This window comes from Ornithorhynchus anatinus, chromosome 5 (genome assembly GCF_004115215.2).
Source record: "Ornithorhynchus anatinus isolate Pmale09 chromosome 5, mOrnAna1.pri.v4, whole genome shotgun sequence".
Classification (NCBI taxonomy): Eukaryota; Metazoa; Chordata; class Mammalia; order Monotremata; family Ornithorhynchidae; genus Ornithorhynchus; species Ornithorhynchus anatinus.
This window is the reverse complement of record NC_041732.1, coordinates 55,421,343-55,444,446: the sequence shown is the minus strand read 5'-3', so window position 1 is coordinate 55,444,446 and position 23,104 is coordinate 55,421,343. Positions and strand designations below refer to the sequence as shown.

At 40.9% G+C, this 23,104-nt stretch overlaps 1 protein-coding gene and 1 non-coding gene across 2 annotated transcripts in view; one reads left to right on the top strand and one right to left on the bottom strand.

Moving 5' to 3' along the window:
* Positions 1–2,769: 2,769 nt before the first annotated feature.
* The window catches only part of TARS3 (threonyl-tRNA synthetase 3), a 33,906-nt gene continuing 13,571 nt past the window's right edge, over positions 2,770–23,104 (bottom strand). Inside the window, exons 7-18 of the mRNA XM_029066868.2 lie at positions 22,117–22,195; positions 21,122–21,268; positions 19,796–19,894; positions 18,596–18,762; positions 16,352–16,514; positions 14,851–14,988; positions 12,495–12,572; positions 11,809–11,909; positions 9,983–10,087; positions 7,959–8,031; positions 7,117–7,231; positions 2,770–3,288 (exon numbers count right to left, since the gene is read on the bottom strand). Coding sequence (XP_028922701.1) covers positions 3,140–3,288; positions 7,117–7,231; positions 7,959–8,031; positions 9,983–10,087; positions 11,809–11,909; positions 12,495–12,572; positions 14,851–14,988; positions 16,352–16,514; positions 18,596–18,762; positions 19,796–19,894; positions 21,122–21,268; positions 22,117–22,195 — 1,414 coding nt within the window. The 3' untranslated portion in view covers positions 2,770–3,139. The remainder of the gene's footprint in view (positions 3,289–7,116; positions 7,232–7,958; positions 8,032–9,982; positions 10,088–11,808; positions 11,910–12,494; positions 12,573–14,850; positions 14,989–16,351; positions 16,515–18,595; positions 18,763–19,795; positions 19,895–21,121; positions 21,269–22,116; positions 22,196–23,104) is intronic.
* On the top strand, positions 10,254–10,391 carry LOC114812383. Its single transcript, XR_003760037.1, has one exon. It is a non-coding gene; the product is annotated as a small nucleolar RNA SNORA7 (small nucleolar RNA).

Genomic DNA, 23,104 nt, shown 5'->3' with positions numbered 1-23,104 from the left:
ACTCATTCATCCAATAACATTTATTTTTTCATGCAATAGTATTCGTTCATTCAATCGTATTCATTCATTCAATCGTATCATTCATTCAATCGTATCATTCATTCAATCGTATTCATTCATCCATTCAATAGTATTTATCTATTCATGCAATAGTATTCATTCCTTCAATAGTGTTTATTTATTCATTCAATCGTATCATTCGTTCAATCGTATTTATTCATTATTCATTCATCCATTCAATAGTATTTATTTATTCATGCAATAGTATTCATTCATTCAATCGTGTGCATTTATTCATTCATTCAATCGCATCATTCGTTCAATCGTTTTTATTCATTATTCATTCATCCATTCAATTGTATTTATTTATTCATGCAATAGTATTCATTCATTCAATCGTGTGCATTTATTCATTCATTCAATCGCATCATTCGTTCAATCGTATTTATTCATTATTCATTCATCCATTCAATAGTATTTATTTATTCATGCAATAGTATTCATTCATTCAATCGTGTGCATTTATTCATTCATTCAATCGCATCATTCGTTCAATTGTATTTATTCATTATTCATTCATCCATTCAATAGTATTTATTTATTCATGCAATAGTATTCATACATTCAATAGTGTTTATTTATTCATTCATTCAATCGTATCATTCGTTCAATCGCATTTATTCATTATTCATTCATCCATTCAATAGTATTTATTTATTCATGCAATAGTATTCATTCATTCAATCGTGTGTACTTATTCATTCATTCAATCGTATTTATTTATTCATGCAATAGTATTCATTCATTCAATAGTGTTTATTCATTCATTCAATCGTATTTATTCATTCATCAATTCAATAGTATTTATTTATTTATTCATGCAATCATATCATTCATTCAATCATATTTATTCATTCATTAGTATTAATTTATTCATCCTATAGTATTCATTCATTCAATAGTGTTTATTCATGCGATATTTATTTATTCATTCATTCATTCAATCGTAAGATTTGTTCATTCCAAGTGCTTAGTACAGTGCTCTGCACATAGTAAGCACTCAATAAATACTATTGAATGAATGAAATGCAATAGTATTTATTCATTCATTCAATCATATTAATTAATTCATTCAATAGTATTTATTTATCCATGCAATAGCATTTATTCATTCATTCATATTTATTTATTCACTCAATAGTATTAATTAATTAATTAAATCATGTTTATTTATTCATTCACTAATATTTATTCATTCAATAGTATTTATTCATTCAATCGTATTTATTTATTCATTCATTCAATAGTATTTATTTATTCATTCATTCAATAGTATTTATTGAATGCTTACTATGTGCTGAGCACTGTACTAAGTGCTTGGAATATCCAATTCGGCAACAGACAGATAATCCCTGCCCATTTTATGGAATGCTTACTATGTGCAGAGCACTGGACTAAGCGCTTGGAATAATAATAATGTTGGTATTTGTTAAGCGCTTACTATGTGCAGAGCACTGGACTAAGCACTTGGAATGGACAATTTGGCCACAGACTGTAACTTTCATTCATTCAATCACATTTATTGAGCTATTACTGCATGCAGAGCACTGGACTGAGTGCTTGGAAGGGACAATTCGGCCAGACTCTGTACTTTCATTCAATCGTATTTATTGAGCTATTACTGCAGGCAGAGTGCTGGACTAAGCGCTGGGAATGGACAATTTGGCCACAGATTCTCTACTTTCATTCATTCAATCGTATTTATTGAGCTATTACTGCGTGCAGAGCACTGTACTAAGCGCTTGGAATGGACAATTCGGCCACAGAGAGAGACATTCCCTGCCCAACGACGGGCTCACGGTCTAAAAGCGGGGCTGGACAACAGTTCACGGAAAGTTTCTCCACATTGTTCAACTCTTTGTCTCCATTTAGAGTGCAAATGCCTTGGGCAAGAAACGTTTCATTGATTCACTTTATGCTCCCCAAATGCACAGTACATTGCACCAAATGGGTGCTGGATAAGTGCTGATACTACTGAGTGGTGAAGGCCATTAAAGTGTTTCTTTGCTTTTCTTCTTTGTACCTCTCATTGAGTCAGGGAGAAAGGAATATCCATTGTAATTGGGTTTTGCCTTGTGGACTGGGTTAAGGATCAAAGAACAGAGAGATTAAGGTTTTCACAGACCGAAAAGAATCTAGCAGACTTTTTTTATTCAATCATTTAAATATCTTCCACTTCAAAATCACAATTCATAGCACAGCATCAGACACGCTACATTTCCTAAGACTTCCCTCTTTCAGATTACTAATAAAAATGTTGGTATTTGTTAAGCGCTTACTATGTGCAGAGCACTGTTCTAAGCGCTGGGGTAGATACAGGGTCATCAGGTTGTCCCAAGTGAGGCTCACAGTCTTAATCCCCATTTAAGAAACATGGTCAGGCAACTGACAACCTGCAGTCCGTGCGCATTCAGACCGGTCGATTGATCGTATGTATTGAGCGCTTACCGTGTGCAGAACATTGGGCTAAACACCTGGGAGAGTACAATAGAACAATATAATAGGGTCAGTAGACACATTCTCTGCCCAAAACAAGCTTAAACCAACGCATCCGTGGTTGCCAAAGATTAACTTTACTGTGAAGAGTTCCTTCGATTACACCTTGAGGGATAAGGACTGTTTCTAATTGCCATTGTTCTCATCTGCCTGTCTCCCCCATTAGACTGTAAGCCGGTCAAAGGGCAGGGACTGTCTCTATCTGTTGCCGATTTGTACGTTCCAAGCGCTTAGTACAGTGCTCTGCACATAGTAAGCGCTCAATAAATACTATTGAATGAATAATTCTCACCTGCATATTCACTCCCAGCAGCGCTTAAGTATAGTGCTCTGCACACCGCAAGCATTTAATACATACTATTGTTTTAATAGTATTTATTACTACCCCTAAACACGTGCCTCAGCTCCCTCCAAGTTTCATTGTAAGGGGCGTCCACATTCTGACATATTTCTCTTACCCACGTTTCCTCTGTCATCGGTGATTCCACGGCTCTGACAATAAGAGTTAATATTTTAGCAAGCTAAGGCAAGACCTGCATCTTCAAGGCTCAGAAACTGTGATGCTGGTGACAGAGCAGAAACTTCAAAATTCTTCCTCTGCATTGAGCATTCGAGATTTCTTTAACTTCTTCAATTTCTCAATGGCCGAATTTACTGAAATCTCTCCATGAATTTTATTGTCTCTCGTTCGCACGTTTACGGCATTATTTCCTTTCTCCTTTTCTCCAACCACTGCATAAGAAAACCAGGGGGAAAAAGGAGCACTGCCGGTTAAAATAACTAATTAGACCAAAAGAAAAATCACCCTCATAGAAATATCTTCCTTGGTAAATTTGTTTTTCTTTTAGAGGATTATAAATATCAGGAATCTAAAAACAACATTGTTTAAACTGTTGTTTCCAAGTTCTTTTAACAGAGAACAGCAGGTATACTGAGCTTATCACACCTCACAGTGCCCAATATGACATCAGATTCTCTTTGTGCACTCAATATACCAATGCAATACCACTATACTCAATAAACTATATAAGCTCCCCCTCTAGAATATAAGCTCAAAGTGGACAGGGAACATGTCTTCCAACTCTGTTATACTGTATTCTCCCAAGTGCTTAGTACAGTGCTCTGCACACAGCAAGCACTGTTGGCTTAGTAGACAGAGCACAGGCCTGGGAGTCAGAATGACCTGGGTTCTAATTCCTACTCTACCAGACTGTAAACCCATCAAAGGGCAGGGACTGTCTCTGTTACTGATTTGTACATTCCAAGCGCTTAGTACAGTGCTCTGCACATAGTAAGCACTCAATAAATACTATTGAACATGTCTGCTTTGTGACCTCGGATGAGTCATTTCACTTCCCTGGGCCTCAGTTACCTCATCCCTAAAATGGGGATGAAGAATGTAAGCCCCATGTGGGACGGGGACTGAGTCCAACCTGATTATCCTGTATCTACCCTAGCACTTAGTGCTTGGCACATCGTAAGCGCTTAACAAGTACCATAATTATTCCCCCTCTAGACTGTAAACTCATTGGGGTCAGGGATGTGTCTGTTTATTTTACAAGTGTACTCTCCCAAGTGCTTAGTGCAGGGCTCTGCACACAGTAAGTGCTCCATAAATATGGTTGACTGGCAGTAGATGCTTAGCAAATATGATTGGATCAGGAGGAAAATAGCATAATCATGTCCACAACACGTGAATTACACAAGCAGCGTGGCTCTGTGGAAAGAGCCTGGGCTTTGGAGTCAGAGGTCATGAGTTTGAATCCCAGCTCTGCCACTTGCCAGCTGTGTGACTGTGGGCAAGTCACTTAACTTCTCTGGGCCTCAGTTACCTCATCTGTAAAATGGGGATGAAGACTGTGAGCCCCACGTGGGACAACCTGATTCCCCTGTGTCTACCCCAGCGCTTAGAACAGTGCTCTGCACATAGTAAGCGCTTAACAAATACCAACAAGCAAAAACCAAAAAACCTAAAGCAAAGAAAAGCATCTGCTCGGATCCCATCTGTTCTAAAAAGTTTGCAGTTTTCCCAGTCTGTTTTTAATTCAGTGAAACAAGATAATAACAAATGTGTTTTTGTCCAAACAGACTGAATTGGGAATATTTGATAGACTTTTGGTGGTGAGGTAGAAAATGGACACAAACCGAGGTCCTCCATCTTATAGACTGGCACTCTGCCACTTTACCCGACTGCCTCCCCTAATGTATTTGGCTGGCACTCATCACTCAGCGCTTGTGAGAAGCAGTGTGGTGTAGTGGCTAGAACATGGTCCTGGGAGTCAGAAGTCATGGGTCCTAAACCCGGCTCTGCTACTTGTCTGCTGTGTGACCTTGGGCAAGTCACTTCTCCATGCTTCAGTTACCTAATCTGTAAAATGAATGGGGATTGAGACCATGAGCCCTACGTGGGACAGGGACTGTGTCCAACCTGATTTACTTGTGTCTACCCCAGAGCTTAGGACATAGTAAGTGCTTAACAAATACCATTATTATTATTATTATTATTGTTATGGGCCCTGCCCATCCCCTCTTTGAGACTCCAATGCTGCCTGGACTCCTGAGGGAGGCCTGGGTGACCTCCAGAAAATTTGGGCATGAGCATAATGGGTGAAAAAGTGGTGATGTCACAGATCATTCATTCAAGCGTATTATTACTGTGTGCAAAACACTGTACTAAGGGCTTGGGAGAGTACAATAGAACAATAAACAGACACATTTCCTGCCCACGACGAGCTTCCCGTGGCAGACTTGGAAGAAGGTTCAGAGAAGTGGGCCTAGTCTAGTGGAAAGTTAGAACACTTGGTTTTGGTCTTGACTCAGCCATTGACCTCGATCAAACTCAAGCAAGTCTCCATCTCTCTGGGCCTCAGTTTCTCCCTTTGTAAAATGAGAATGATCCCGATATCACAGCAATGTTGTGGGGACAAAAGAGAAAAACAGGAGCACCCTTCTAATTAAAGATATTAGTTGTAGAATATGTTTTGTCTTGCCTTGGGCCTCACCCACTACGAGCACTTTTTAGGGAATAAGAACGAGGCGGGTTCTAAGGTCACAGTCTGCCTAATATCAAGTCTCTTCTGAGAAAAATTCAGGAAACAGATATGAACATTCATTTTAATTTGTCAGTCAGAATGCTCTGGATCCTTATAAGGGTTAGCAAACTCATTCTTGCTAAGCACATCAATGGTATATACTTTTTCTGCAAAGACATGTCCTATTTGCTTGTAGAAATTTAGGATTGTTTGTGTGTGGACATAACTGTTGCCAAGGATAACGCACAGTGCAAGGATGCTGCAAGACAGCCTTGCATGGGGAAGTACTCTTGGGGGGTGGTAGGGGAGGGCGTTAACCAGGTTTGGAGATAAATCTGGAAGCCGCTCATCGCGCGGCTTTTTGCAGTGACTGATCCTACTATCAGTGAGACCACCAGTCAGTCAGTCATTCCTAATCACTGAGCGCTTACTGTGTGCAGGGCACTGTACTAAGCTCTTAGGAAGTAAGCAGCATTGCCTAGTGGGTAGAATACGGGCCTGGGAGTCAGAAGGTATTGGGTTCTAATCCCAGTTCTGCCACTTGTCTGCTGTGTGACCTTGGGCAAGTCACTTCATTTCTCTGTGTCTCAGTTCCCTCACCTGTAAAATGGGGATTAAGACTGTGAGCCCCACACGGGACAGGGACTGTGTCCAACCCGATTATATTTTATCTAACCCAGCGCTTAGAACGGTTCCTGGCACACAGTAAGCACTTAATACCATTATTATTACTATCATTATTAATATAGGCAGACACAATCCCTGCCTGTGACCTTCACATGGAGCAACCTAATTACCTTGTATCTACACCAGTGCTTAGCATAGTGCTTGGCACATAGTAAACACTTAAATACCATTATTATTATTATCATAAAGCTTACAGTCTAGAGACTGCCTCGCTTCCCTGAGACCTTGTAGAGGCCAAAAATCTTTGCCCTGACTCTGCTCTATCAGCATGGCCTCATGGAAAGAGCCTGGGTCTGGGAGTCAGAGGACCTGGGTTCAAATCCTAGCTCCACCAGATACCTGCTATGTTACCTTGGACAAGTCACTTAATTTCTCTGTGCCCCAGTTCCCTCACCTGCAAAATGAAGGTCCGATACCTGTTCTTCCTCCTACTTAGACTGTGAGCCCCATGTGGGGACCTGATTATCTTGTATCTACCCCAGTACAGTGGGGTACAGTACATTACAGTGCTTGGCACATTCGTTCAGTCGCATTTATTGAGCGCTTACTGTCTGCAGAGCACTCTACTAAGTGCTTGGAAAGTACAATTCAGCAACAGAGACAATAATTAAGCACTTAAATATTATCATCATTCTTATTCTTATTACCATTATTATTAATGGTAATGGTAATAATAATAATATTCAAAACTACTGACATTCACAGGCCTGCCAAGGAGGCCCCATCTATTCTGAGCTGGGGTGGCTGCCCTTCCACATTCCCTTATCAGTTCTCCCAGAATGGTTAAACAACTTACACTAAGCCAAAACGAAAAGGGACACAGTCAGGATACTTAACTTACCCAAAATAAAATTATATTGAGCCAACTGTGCATTTCGTATTTTCTTATTCAGTGTGCTGCTCTGATCCAAATCGACATCAGCCATAAATCCTGCTTCAAAAAATTCACTGCGGATCTAGAAAACCAAACACTTGAATTAATGCATTTTCTACAAAAGAGAGGGATGAAAATGCTACATACAAAATAATAGGTGTTTTTTTGAAGTACAATTCCTTGAGACACTTTAGCAAGGATCAAGCCCAATAAATAATGTTTGTGAATTGTTAAATCTGATCAAACTCAGGTGCCTCACCCATAATATGAGGATTATGACTGTGAGACTCATGGGACATGGACTGTGTCCCACTTGATTAGAGGCAGCATGGCCTAGTGGCCAGAGCAGGGGCTTGGGAGGCGGAGGTCGTGGGTTCTAATCCCGGTTCCGCCACTTGTCTGCTCTGTGACCTTGAATAAATCACTTAACTTCTCTATGTCTCAGTTACCTCATCTGTAAAATGGGGATTGAGACTGTGAACCCCACATGGGACAACCTAATTACCTTCTATCTACCATAGTGCTTGGTACATAGTAAGCGCTTAACAAATACCATAATTATTATTATTATTAGCCTGCATCTACCCCAGTGCTTAGTCCAGTGGCTGGCACATACTAAGTGCTAAACAAATACCATTTTAAAAATAACAGACTCAGGTAAGACTGTATCCCAACTGCTGAGTAAAAGAATCAAAAAGCTATAACTATGTAGCATTTATTCAAAAACATTCCTGGACCAAGACCTGTGAACAACACAAAATTAGTCACAATCCTTATGCTTGCTCTAAGAAAGATGTTTTTGATCATACCTGTTGAGCGTACTCTTCACAGGTTGGCCCCACAGGGATGACCATTACTTGTCGAGGAGACAGCCAGAAAGGCCTACAAAGATAAAAGAAAAAAAAGACCACTATGGATTTTTCTTTCTTTTCTATTTTAATTCTGAAGTAAACATGTCCACATAGGCTATTTTAAATTGTTTAATCTACAATATTAATTATGCATGATATTCTTACCTCATTATAACATGAAAAAAAACTATCTCGTGAGAAGTGAAAAATGTTGCCTAGAAGGTAAACTGAGTTCTTGGGTTCCCTCTAACTTCTGTTACTTTATTGATTTCTTTTAAAGGTATGTTAAGTGGTTATAATGTGCCAGGTACTAGCTCACTGTGGGCAGGGAATGTGTCTGTTTATTGTTGCATTGTACTCTCCCAAGCGCATAGTACAATGCTCTGCATAAAATAAGCGCTCAATAAATTCGATTGACTGACTACAAAACAGAGCCCACTGTTGGGCAGGGATTGTCTCTTGCCGAATTGTACATTCCAAGTGCTTAGTACAGTGCTCTGCACACAGTGAGCGCCCAATAAATACGATTAAATGAATGAACACTGGCGTAGATACAGTTAACTGGGTTGGACACAGTCTCTGTCCCACATAGGGCTCAGTTTTAATCCCCGTTTTACAGATGAGGTAACTTAGGCACAGAGAAGTGAAGTGACTTGTCCAAGGTCACACAGCAGACAGGTGGCGAATTGGGATTAGAATTTAGGTCCTTCTGACTTCCAGTCCTCTGCTGTATCCACTAAGCCAGGCTGCTTTTCATTAATAGGTGAAGAGGAAATTTTGGATTACTCCATAAATACACTTACAGATACACATTCAATCCCAAGACTTAAACTGTTCCAGAGGTAATTAGTTAATATCCTTTGCCCAAGAGAATACTAGAATCATTAAAGAGCTTTAAACATTAAAGTGAGGTAGTGCAGAAAAGGCTACTCTCTTCCTTTAAAATGATACTTGTCTGCTGTGTGACCTTGGGCAAGTCACTTTACTTCTCTGTGCCTCAATTACCTCATTGGAAAGATGGGGATTAAGACTGCGAGCCCCATGTGGGACATGGACTGTGTCCAACTCGAAGAGCCTGTATCTATCCCAGCACCTAGTATGGTGCCTGGCACATAATAAGTGCTCAACAAATATAAAGAAGATATTCTTGTGTGTGTCTGATTGGTCCCAATATCCACCTCCTTGAAAGATGCTGCTTAACCCTACTCCCATCATTCCAGCAATGGTTCGGCTCAATTTGGGAGACTTTCCAGTGGTCTTCCCAGGAATATCAGTGAAATAGATGAACAGGGACGAGGGATGCAAAAAGCCAAAGGGCTTTGTCCTGGGGTGGGCTTTCAGGTGTGTCTTTCGTTCCAAAAACATGAATCTTATCTGTCTAGTGAGATTCCTATTAAGATTAGGTTGATGCTCTGTTAGGTTTGTTGTGCAGCTCCAGGCCAATTTTCTTTAGTCTGGGGTCTCCAATTTTCTCGACAAATTCTCTGCCCCAGCTGCTGCACTGCTACTGGATTTCATCCACTCCTTCCTCACTACTGTCCGGAAGAGCAAGAGAAGAATGACATTCTGAAGATAAAATTCTTCATTTCAAACCTCCATGGTTCTGATTTTGGAAAATATCATAAAACTGTAGTCATTTAACTTCCCTCAGCACTATTTCTTAATATTCACTTGCATATACCCACAATCTCACACAACAAGCCATACTGTCTTGTTTTTCCCACACTTCTTACCCTGCCAACTGCCATACTGCCAACATTTTGAGTGTCAGGGCTTGAAAGGCGGTAGGGACTGAGAGGTGATAAGTTCCAAAGAGTTAAGAGGTTAAAAAGCCATTATTTTGGGATTTTTCAATGACAACTGGACAACTCTCATATCTTAGAGTTCTGGATGAGTGAAGCTGAGAGTCCATCTTGAAAGTTAAGGGAACAATTACATTTCCCTCCCCTGACCCCAGTAGACCTGGCACTGATGAGACGTACCATTTTCCTCCATAGTTTTCTGAAAGGATGGCTATCATTCTTTCAACTGATCCTAGAATAGCTCGGTGAATGATCACTGGTCTCTTCTTATCGTCGCTCTCCTTGCTGTAAATGAAAATTTGCACAAGTAAAATCACTTTATTTTCAACTTATATAACGATTTTGGTCTTCCGGTTCATTTTTTCCTGGAGCAGTGGAAATACAACTGGGTCCTGTAGCTGAATTAAGCTAAAAAAAAAAAAAAAGATTTTCCGTTTCTATGTTTTACCAACCCCTCCCAGGGTCTCACCTGGAGAGTTTCCAGTACTCTACCAGGCTCGGCTAAGGGAGGAAGAGTCAAGCAGAGGCCTAACCATTCCATTCCTATCTTGGGCAGTGGCTAGGGAGTGGAAGGCAATCTGCTACAAGTCAAAACTCACCCGTGCTGGGCAGCAGCGGCATGGGAGAGAGTTGAGGGTGGAGATTCGAGTTTACTGTGCGGAAGGCGGCAATGGTAAACCACTTCAGGATTTTTCCCAAGAAAACTCTATGGATATTCTGCAACCAGAATGAATGCAGATGGAGAGCAGGGCGTTCTGGGAGAGATGTGTCCGTGGTGTCACTATGGGTCGGAAACGACTCGACGCTTAAGACAGGACAAATGTTGTTCCAAACAGCAACCCTAACTGCTAAAACAATGGACTGCTTCATAAAAGGTATGAAAGAGTACATTTTTATTTATTTTTAGCAGTCTGTATTCTCAGTTGTCTGACATTATGGATCACCTGCACAGGAGGGGCTGGGAATGTTTCTTCTCTTCTCCTCACCATGATCTATGACCTGCCCAGACAGTTCCCTTCCACTTAGGGCCCTCTCCGATTCTGAGCCCTGGTGCTGCTTTAGGGCTTTCTCTTTAGGGGATAAACTCTCAAGTGTTAATTCATTCAATAGTATTTATTGAGCGCTTACTATGTGCAGAGCACTGTACTAAGTGCTTGGAATGTACAATTCGGCAACAGATAGAGACAATCTCTGCCCAATAACGGGCTCACAGTCTAAACGGGGGAGACGGACAGCAAAGCAAAACAGAACAAAACAAAACAAGACCACATCATCAAGATAAATAGAATCATGGAGATACACACCTCAATAACAAAATAAATTGGGTAATAAATAATATATACAAATAAGCACAGTGCTGAGGGGAGGGGAAGAGGGAAGAGCAGAGAGTGGGGGGGAGGGGGAGCAGAGGGAAAGGGGGGGGTTCAGTCTGGGAAGGCCTCCTGTAGGAGGTGAGCTCTCAGTAGGGCTTTGAAGAGGGGAAGAGAGTTAGTTTGGTGGAGATGAGGAGGGAGGGCATTCCAGGACAGCGGAAGGACGGGGGCCAGGGATCGACGGCGGGACAGGCGGGATCGGGGGACCGTGAGGAGGTGAACGGCAGAGGAGTGGAGCGTGCAGAGTGGGCAGTAGAAAGAGAGAAGGGAGGTGAGGTAGGAGGGGGCAAGGTGATGGAGAGCTTTGAAGCCAAAGTATTAAGTAATCGGGGAGGTAGTAAGGAGGATAGTTAAGGGAGCAACTGGAGTTACAGGAGCCAAGTGAAGTTAGTGTAGAAAGTAGAATCTGAGTATCGAAAGGGGTTTGGGGTTGAGGAAAGAGGAGTCAAAGGTGATCCACAGTTATGAACCAAGGGAAACACAACAGTGACAGTGGAAAAAGCTGGGAAGTTTGGAAGGAGGGCGTAAGAGGATGAGAATGAGCCCCTTTATTGATATGTTCAGCTGATGATTGAGAATCCAGACGCTGATAATCAAGTGACAAATATTAACACGGAAAATTCAGATACTTACCTCACATAAGTTAGGTTAAATCTGATTGGTAGTTGGAAGTCTAGTTGAATAGTGGCACACTGATGGTACCTGCCAATGGCATCTTTAATTTTGATGTCAATCTGTAAAGAAAATAATTCTTAGTTAGATATAATGATTTGATATCCACCCTAGTAATCCACAGAAACTCCTGACCCTTGACTTTTCAGCATTAAATCAACTTGCCCTCTCCTACTCACCTCACTCATTTCTTACTAAATCCCAGCACGCTTACTTTGCTCCTCTAACACCAACCTACTCACTGTACCTCGATCTTGCCTATCTTGCCACCAACCCCTCATCCACGTCCTGCCTTTGGCCTGAAATTCCCTCCCCCTTCATATCCGACTCTCCCCACCTTAAAATCCTTATTAAAGTCACATTTCCTCGAAGAGGCCCTTACTCCCTCTCCCATCTGCATCGCACTTGGACTTGTACCCTTTATTCACCCCAACCTAAGACCCGCAGCATTTATGTATCTATCCATAATTTATTTATCTTAATGTCTGTCTCCCCCTCTAGACTGCAAGCTTGTTATAGGCAGGGAACATGTCTACCCACTGTTATACTGTACAAGTGCTTAATATAATGCTCTGCACTCAGTAAGTGCTCAGTGAATAGGACTGATTGACAGTATGCACTGGATTAGAAATATTTGTTGCATTTACCTTAGGCCCATAAAATGCTCCATCTCCTGGATTCAGCTTCCATGGTTCTCCAAATTCCTTCAAACTATTCTGCAATTGCTAAATAAAAAATACAAGTAGAATATTTGAAGCTCCTTTTGTATTGCAGATTAAAATCCTTTTCAACAATGTATCATTTCAAATGCAACAAGGAAAATAACTAATGTACAGAAAAGAGGTTATACAGAAAAACAATTATACATTCAAAGTGTACTGGGTTTTTGGGAAGCAGCATGGCCTAGTGGAAGGAGCATGGGCCTGGGAATCAGAGGAGCTGGGCTCTAATCTCGGCTCCATCTCTGGTTTGCTGCATGACTTTAGGCAATCAATATCAAAAGAACAGAAAAATTTCCCACAAGAGAAAAGAAGCAAAACTGTTTTCTATTTTGGTTGTTTGACACAGAGGGATTAGTATCATTCATCTATCACTTAAATTCTCGGGGTATAGTCACTTATATCACTTAACTTCTCTGTACCTCAGTTTCCCCATCTGTACAGTGGGGATTCCAATATCTGTTCTCCCCTAAACAATGACTGTCTGACCTGATCATCTTGTATCTGCTTGGCACAAAAGTGCTTAACATATGTCAATAATTTAAGGTTGAAAAACAGGCTTTTTAAATATGACCTCTAAATATGGTGATTCCTGAATCTTTATAATAATAATGATGATGATATGCTAATCGCTTACTATGTTTCAAGCACTGTTCTAAGCACTGGGGTAGATAAAGCTAATCAGGTTGGACACAGTCCCTGTCCCACCTGGGGCTTACAGTATTAATCCCCATTTTACAGATGAGGTAACCAAGACCCAGAGAAATGAAGTGACTTGCCTGAGGTTACACGGCAGACAAGTGGCAGAGCCAGAATTAGAGCCCAGGTCCTTTTGACTCCCAGGCCTGTGCTCTGTCCACTAGGCCACGCTGCTTCTCTAGAGCACACCTGGATCCAGAGGGCACACCTCTGCCTTCCTCCTTTTCCTGTTATGAATTCCTGGGAATGGCAGGTTGTCCCGCAATAAACAGCGGTGGCAAAAATGAATGAGAAAAAGGGTTCAAGGCACTTCTCTCCCCAAGTCTCACACATGCAGCGTGATAAAGAGCACAGGGTTGGGAGACAGAGGACATGGGTTCTAATCCCTTGCTCCCCCACATCTGCTGCATGATCCTGGACAAATAATAATAATAATGATGGTATTTGTTAAGCACTTTCCATTTGCCAAGCACTGTTCTAAGTACTGGCGAAGATACAAGGTAATCAGGTTGTCCCATGTGGGGCTCACAGTCTTCATCCCCTTTTTACAGATGAGGTAACTGAGGTGCAGAGAAGTTAAGTGATTTGCTCAGAGCTACCCAGCTGTAGTGGTGGAGCCGGGATTAGAACCCACGTCCTCAGACTCCCAAGCCCGTGCTCTTTCCACTAAGCCACACTGCTTCTCCACCTCACTTGAAATCATTCTGAAAAACTGATAAATCACTTCACTTCTCTGGGCCTCAATTACCTCATCTATAAAATGGGGATTAAGACTGTGAGGTCCATGTGGGACAGGGACTGTGTCCAACCTGCTTAACATATCTACCCCAATGCTTAGAATAGTGCTTGGCACATATTAAGTGCTTAACAAATATTATTATTATTAAGTGCTGTTGAGTCATTTTTGATTCATAGTAGCTCCATGGATATACTTTTTCCACAACGTCCTTTTCTCTGTCATAATCCAGAACCTTTCTAACAGTTCTTCTGTTACTGTTATGGTCTCTATCCACCTAGCCGCTGGTCTGCCTCTCCCATGTTTTCCCTGGTCTTTTCCAGAGAATTAGTCTTCCTGATTACGTGTCCAAAATATGCTATTCTAAATCGAGTTATTTGGCCTTTCAATGACCACTTTGGTTTATTTTGCCCTAAAATTAATTTGTTGGTTTTTCAGGCAGTCCATGGGATTCGCAAAAGCCTTCTCTAACACCACATTTCAAAAGAATCAGTGTTCTTTCTATCCTGTTTTTTCACTGTCCAGCTTTCAGATCCATATATTTTCACTGGAAACACCATAGAGTGTTTAACAAGTTCCATAATTACTATTCTTATTATATGCATTGACCCTTGCAGAAAGAGGGTTGGTCAAGGTCCTGTAACTATCCTGGAGAGTGTCCTGAATACAGTAACTGTACAACTTGACCCACCCTCAGGGCTGATGTGATTCACTTAGCGGTGATGAATAATAAAAAATTGATTTCAGATGGAAAAAAAACAAGGCAAAACACTGCAGTTTATATGCTATTATGCCTGGGTGTTTTCTCTTCTGTGGAATGGAGAATGAGGACACACTTTATGTCATTACCTTTTCAGCTTGATCCCATGTCTCAATCTCTCCCAGAAAGTTTTCAGGTCTTGTAGAAAGATTTAGTTGAAAAGAAAATCCAAAAACTGAATAAACTGACTGCAAAAACTGTAAACAGCCTTTCATTTCCTCCTCAATCTGAAATTTAATAAAGGAAAACATTGTTTAGAAGAAAAACCTCTAAATGAAAGTTTTACAAGTTTCATTTTTCCCAGCAAATATCAAAAGAACAGAAAAATTTCCCACAAGAGAAAAGAAGGAAGCAAACTGTTTTCTGTTTTGGTTGTTTATCACAGAGGGATTAGTATCAGTTGATCTATCACTTAAGTTATCAGGGTATAGGTTCTTATTGGCTGGTTCATTGCAAAGAAACCATTAGGGAGACTTACTGAACACCACTTGGGATTTATTTAAAATACACCTTGTTTTACAGAAGCTACATCTGAAAGAGAATTTGTAAGGGAATTGCATTCTCCAAACTAGAAATGCTAGGTGATTTATGTTTGTTATTCATTTGAATTAATATTTAATTCTAAGAAAGCAATTCCAGATGTCAGGAAAACAACAAAAGGCCCAAATCAATCAATCAGTTGTATCTACTGAAAACTTACTTTGTGCAGTGCATTGAACTAAGCGCTTAGGCGAGTATGACATGTTCCCTGCCCACAAGGATCTGACAATCTAGAGAGGGAGATGGACATTAAAATAAATTATGTATATGTACATAGGTGCTGTGAGGCTGAGGGGAGGCTGAATACAAGTGCTTACAGGGTACAAATCCTAGTGGCAGGGTGACACAAAGGGAGAGGAAGTTGGGGAAATGAGGGTTTAGTCAGGGAAGACCTTTTGGAGGAGTGTGATTTTATTAAAGCTTTGAAGGTGGGGAGAATGAAGGTCTGTCAGATATGAAAGGGGAGGGAGTTCCAGGCCAGAGGGAGGACAGAGATAGGGGATCGGTGGCAAGATTGAGAAACAGTGAGGAGACTGGAGTTAGAGGAGAAGAGAAAAGAGAAAAGGAGAAAAGAGAGCAGGCTGGGTTTTACAAGAAAATTAGTGAGGTAAGATAGAAAGGGGTAAGGTGATTGAGTGTTTTAATGGTATGGAGTTTTTGTTGATGCGGAGGTGGATGGGCAAATACTGGAGGCTTGGTGGAGTGGGGAAACATGGACTGAATGTTGTTGTTTTTTGAAAAATGATCCAGAAAGCATTGTAAAATAAGGACTGAAGTGGAGAGAGACAGATAGCAGGTACATCAACAAGGAGGCTGATGGGATAGGTGAGATAGGATAAGTGCTTGGATCAGGATAGTAGCAGGTTTGCTGGAGGGGATACGGGATTTTAGCCGAAAACCTTCTATGTGTTGGAGTATCCACTTTATGTTTTGAATTACATATGATTTCTTTCCTTTCCGGGTTCCTTTTGAAATTTTCTCAGTTCAAAAGAGTAGCAAAGATCCTTTCACTTTAGTTTTATATTAAGCGAATGGGATAGCTTCGCTTACCTGCTCCATCATACAAAAGATGTGAGCATCATCTTGTTGGAAACGCCTCACTCGAGTCAAACCACTTAAAGTTCCTGACAGCTCGTTTCGGTGAAGAACTCCAAAATCAGCTAGCCTAATAGGCATTTCTCTCCAGGATCGTGGACGATGAGCAAACATCAAACTAGAAGAGATATTTGACTTTTACACAAAGAGACCATTTAACTTTAAAAATCTTCTTAGACTGTGATTCTTAGATAGACATCACTATCAGCAGAAGGATTGAGGAAATCTGTCCCCATCCACTGTGCCCTTACCTTCTACTCCAATGCTTAGAATAGTGCTTGGCACATAGTAAGCGCTTAACAAATACCATAATGATGATGGTGACTGCACCTCTGTACACAGAGCCTTCTGTCTGGGAGGTGGCATGACCAGATGGATAGAGCACAGGACTGGGAGTCAGAAGGACCTGGGTTCTAATGCCAGTTCCGTCACTTTTCTGCTATGTGACCTGGGGCAAGTCACAGGTATTGAATCTCCATTTTACAGATGAGGTAACAGTCAGAGAGGTTAAGGGACTTGACCAAGGTCACACAGCAGACAAGTGGCGGAGCAGGGATTAGAACCCAGGTCCTTCTGACTCCCAGGCTCGTGCTCTATCCAATAATAATAATAATGATGATGATGATGGCATTTGTTAAGCACTTACTATGTGCCGAGCACTGTTCACTAGTCCACACTGCTTCCTATGTGTGCAGAACTCTGTATTAAGCATTTGGGAGAGTACAACAGAATTGGAAGAAATGTTCCTTGCCCATATCAAGCCTACAGTCTAGAGGGAGAGACCAATATTAATATAAATAAATTACAGATATGCACATAAGTGCTTTGGGGCTGAGGGAGGGGTGAATAAAGGGTACAAATCCTAGTGCAAGAGTGACACTGAAGGGAATAGGAGAAGAGGAAATGAGGGCTTAGTTGGGGAAAGCTTCTTAGAGATGTGCTTTTAATGCAGCTAATAATAAAACAGCCTACTGGAAGTTAGCAAAGGAACTGCAGAGAAGGAAAGGAGAAATTATATTTCCAGGAAGTAAAGGATCAGATTCACTACCTTTTGCAACAGTAATGGGTAATCTGAAAAAAGACCTAAACCACAAGAGTTCTCTTGCAGGGGTGAGGAAACAAAAATCTTTCTCTCACCTCTGCTGACATTGGTTGAATGAGGTAGGTTCCTTCCAGTTCTTAAAAATAGGTTTCACGCAGGTTTATCATCTTATTATGCCAGAGAAGTGGGGGTTGGTGATCTATTTGGGGCTTTCTGCTATAAATGTTAAATATGCAGTAGTACATTTCAATTTGAGCTCCATTTTTGCATTCTTTTCTATGGTATCACTGGCTAAATTAGAATTTGCAGACAAAGATAATCAGAGTGCTATAACTCTCTGAAGGATTTGGGCAGAGTCCTCTTTTGGATTGTAGACACATGTCACTTCCCTTTACTCCCTTTGAGTGCATGGATTGGGGAAGGGCTCCTTTTGTTTCTAATTCTTAGTACTTCAGCAAGATGCCTCTGCCTCACAAAGTGAATGGGTCTAATATTTACCCAATAGTCAGGCTCCGTGAATTTAGCCCTTCTAGACTGTAAGCTCGTTGTGGGCAGGGAATGTGTCTGTTATATTAGCACACTGTACTCTGCCAAGCACTTAGTACAGTGCTCTGCACACAGAAGGCAGCCTGGTTTAGTGGAAAGAACATGGCCTTGGGAGTCAGAGGTTGTGGGTCCTAATCCTGCCTCTGCCACTTGCCTGCTGTGTGACCTTGGGCAAGTCACTTAACTTCTCTGCGCCTCAGTTACCTCATCTGCAAAATGGGGATGAAGCCCTGCGTGGGCCAACCTGATTACCTTGCATCTACCCCAGTGCTTAGAACAGTGCTTGGCACATAGTGTGTGCTTAACAAGTACCATCATTATTATACAAGCTAATCAGGTTGTCCCAAGTGGGGCTCACAGACTTAATCCCCATTTTACAGATGAGGTAACTGAGATACAGAGAAGTGAAGCGATTTGCCCAAGGTCACACGGCAGACAAGTGGCAGAGCCAGGATTAGAACCCATGATCTCTAACTCCCAAGCCCAGGCTCTTGCCACTAGCCCATGCTGCTTCTCATCTACATCCATCCCTTACGGTAACAAAATATCATTTTGCTAAGACGTATACCATAGAGCTAATGCTCCTTTAAAAATTAGAAACAGATACTCACCAGTGTCCTGGACAGTTCATCGGTTTTAGTGCAAAAGTCTCCTTTTCAACATCAAAGGAAAACATATTTTCACTATAGTGCTGCCAGTGACCTGATGTCTCCCACAGCTTACTATTGTAGACATTAGGAGACACCACTTCGGTAAAGTTACGTTTATGGTATTCCTCCTACAAAATACATATGTTTAGTCCAGAGTAAGCACTTAAATACCATTAATGATATGTTTAAAGGTGAAATTTTCCCCAAATTAAGGTATATGCAAAATGAAGTAAGATACTACATAGGTTTTATTATTTATAATCCTATCGGGTAATGCTTTTGCGGTTAATGCTTTTGCTGAGGGAAGCAGCATGGCATAGTGGATAGAGCACGGGCCTGGGAGTCAGAAGCTCCTGAGTTCTAATCCCGGCTCCACTACATGTCTGCTGTATTAACTTGAGCGAGTCACTTTGCTTCTCTGGGCCTCAGTGACCTCATCTGTAAAATGCAGTTTCCAACTGGGAGCCCACGTGGGACAGGGACTGTGTCAAACCTGATTTGCTTGACTCCACCCCAGTACAGCACACAGTAAGCGCTTACCAAATACTGTTATTATTATTATTATTATTATTATCTGATCTGAACAAATTCTGGTTAATGCTACCAAGCTCTCTGAAACCCACATTCATCTGCTCATGCTGTGAAGACCCCAGCCCCCCGACTCACTTGAAAACCCCAGCTCCCCAGGGCACCTATAAGAACTCCAACCCCAACCAGCAAGAAGTAGACCTGTCATCTTGGTTCCTCCTTTGATTCGGATGTTGGTTACTCAAGAAACATTTTTCCTCCTCTTTTCATGGGAATTTTCATCTTACCAGTTAAAATTTCATTTCGAAATTAATTTTTGTTGCTAATGATTCTACCTTAATGAACCCAAAATAGAAATAATGTCTTTAGTCAAATTAAAAGTAATCACAAGTTTTTCATCTACTTATTCAGAAAAAAAAAGCAGAACCCATGTTGAAAAATTCAATCTTGGAGTCACTAATGTGCACAAGAAATTAATGGATAGAATTTATTTTGTACCTTTCATTTACTGTGGTTAATGGGGAAAAGGAAAACATTTTCCCATCAAAAACATGAACAATTTTACAACGTCAAAATTCTATTTTATAAATAATGGAAAATATTTAACAGAAATTTTTCTAAAAATTCACTTACTCTTATAAAGTCCAAGAGCGTATTATAAAGAAAGGCACCTCTAGGAAGGAAAAAACAGCTCCCCGGACTCAGATCATGGAAGAAGAAAAGTTCTTGTTCCTATATTAAAACAAAGTGATAATCCATTCAGAACTGAAATAGTGAACTAATTCTGAAGCAGAAGCTCCTTGTGTGCAGGGAACATGTCTACCAAATCTGTTATATTCTTCCAAGTGTTTAGTACAGTGTTGTGCAAATAGTAAGCGCTCAATGAATAACAGTGGCTAAACCAGATGCATGAGAGTTGTGGCCGTTAATAACATTCCATTCCACAGCACCTAGGAATACACAACACAACATGGATACAAACACCAATTTTTTAATATTGGTTTTATATTCATTTGTTTCTGCTTTTTGTCTTCTGCTTTTATTTTTCCAGTTTTTCTAGTTGACAGTTATGATGTGGATCTCTTGTGGTAAGATAGCCAACTACCCCAGAGTTAGGTAAGGTGGTGGGGCTTGTCACCACATCTAGCTGGCTAAGGAAAGACTTTCTGAAGGAAACTGGATTGCAGGAAAATTGGCTTTTATCTTTTAATAAATTTTTTTTAACAGTCTATTCAGTATGAACGCCTGCCTTTACTAAATGGCTTAGATGGACTGGGGCATTGGAAGTAGGGAACATTCTTCTACCAGTATGCATCAGTCTGGTTATACCACGATGTAGTGGTGGAATGAATGGTTGTATGCTTATGTGTGGCAACAGATATGTTGTGAGATTTAGATCACTACTCTTCTGTAACACAGGGTTCATGAAGCAGCACGGCTTAGTGGAAAGAGCCCGGGCTTGGGAGTCAGAGGGTGTGGGTTCTAATTCCGCCTCCGCCACTTGTCAGCTGTGTGACTTTAGGCAAGTCACTTCACTTCTCTGTGCCCCAGTTACCTCATCTTGTAAAATGGGGGTGACGCCTGTGAGCCCCACGTGGGACAACCTGATTGCCTTGTATCTACTCCAGTGCTTAGAACAGTGCTTGGCACATAGTAAGCGCTTAACAAATACCATTATTATTATTACAACTCCCACATTCCCAGAAGAATGAACTCTACTCTCTTTGCTCTCAGCTTTCACAGAGAATTATACAACTTTTAAAAATCACCTGAAGGAATAATATGTAAGAAGTAGTAGTTGGATAGTAAGAAGGGGACTGCTTGAGAAACCTGGGGTGCCTGGAAAAAAGTGAGATGCTAGAGTGCGAAGATTAAACAGAGTTTGTTTGCAAAGGAAAGAGATATTTGAGCCTCATAAGCTCTGAAATTTAGTTTATTAAAACCGTATTCTGTGTTTACCTTTCCGATTTTCCTGTGATCTCGGTTTTTGGCTTCTTCCTGGAACTTTTCCCAAGTTTTCATCATCTTACTATCAGGGAAGGATATTCCATAGATTCTCTGTAATGTCTCCATGTCGGCCTTCCCCTCCCAGTACGTTGAAGAATTCTAAGAGACAGAGAAGGGGGGCAAAATTTTATGACCTTGTACATCACTGGAGAAAACTTATTTTTCCTCATCAAGAAATAAAGCTAGCATAATGGCTGATGAAATAATTTTTTTTCCAATTGCATTTGCTGATAAAAATTACTCTAAAATGAGTTTTGGGGACACGTTTAAGTATCCAACTGGGTTCTTTAACTTGGTTAGGACAAGGAGCATTAAATTCATTCATCATTCAATCGCATTTACTGAGCGCTTACTGTGTGTAGAGCACCGTACTTAGTACTAAGTACTTGGGAGAGTATGATAAAACAATAAACACATTCCCTCCCCACAATGAGCTTAAAGTCTGGGGTGTGTGTGTGTGTGACAGACATTAATATAAATATGTTAATTACAGATTTATACATACATGCTGTGGGGCTGGGAGGGGGGAAGAACAAAGGGAGCAAGACAGGGTGATGCAAAAGAGAGTGAGAGAAGAGGAAATGAAGGTTCAGTCAGGGAAGGCCTCCTGGAGGAGATGTGCCTTCAATAAGGCTCTGAAGGGGGGGGAGAGTAATTAAATAACAGTAGAAGGCACAACACCTATCTCTCATCACATCGAAACTAAGAGAAAATGGCTTACTCATCAGGGTAAATGTATTTTTATAGGAATTTGAAAAGATAAGCCAAAGCCCTCAAGCAAAGGCTGCTCATAGGTGGATAATCCTTTTTAAGAGCTCCAGCAAATCTTAATGGCTGTCCCAATTTGAAATATGTGATTTCCTCAGAAGCATATGTAAAAACTGAATTAAAACAAAAGATTCTGCTAATATTACAAGTGGGAAGGAAAAAATATTTTCTTGGCTTACTTTTAAAATTTTCAAGGTTTTGATTTTTCCAGTGTGTCTTACATGTGGACCTCTGCAAAGATCAATTAATGGACCACACCTATAATGAAACAATCAAGACAGAAACTGGGGTAAGGTTGTTTTTATTTTGGCAATTCAGTATAGTTATAGAAAATAAGTTTCATATTACAAAGACAAAGAAAGTATGGGAAAGCATGAAAAAAATCCACGTTAGTGTAATCCAAGTAAAACGTAGCAACAAATCTAAAAATAAAAGAAAAAATTAAGTCCATTTTAGTTGATTTAACTAAATCCTATTCCCTGAAATATTACATAAGCAATAGCACTGAGTGTTATTTGTGGAACAGACTCACAGAAGCCCATAATCAGCTCGATTCATAACAACTGTCTTCCCCCCGCTCTCTCCACCTTTCTATTGTAGTCTACAACTTTTTTTTTTTAAATCACCCTTAGAATCATGTAACCCTATGCAAGTCAGCTCTAGGCCAAGGGATAACACATTGGGATCGAAAGGGGGAGCATCAAGAAGGAACTTCCCCTTCACCTCCCCAGTCTTCCCCCCCCCCCCCCCCCACAACCACTCTCTAATCCTCTTGACCATCTCATAAGAAGAGATCTCCTGACGGCTTTTGAAATCCATTAATTCCCTCTACCTGCGTCTCGGACCCATCCGTTCTCACCTTCTAGAAACTCTGGCATCAGCTCTTTTTCCCCTCCCTGACCACCATCTTCGACCACGGTTCCTCTGAGGGCTCCTTCTTTCTTTCAAACATGCTGTGAGCCTTTTATTGGGTAGGGATTGTCTCTGTTGCCGAATTGTACTTTCCAAGCTCTTAGTACAGTGCTCTGCACACAGTAAGCGCTCAATAAATAAGATTGAATGAATGAATGCCCATCTCTTCCCTATCCTAAAAAAAGGCTCCACTGGATTCCACTGCATCAGCTCCCTCTCCCCACCCCTATCCAAAGGCCTTGAATGGGTTGTATA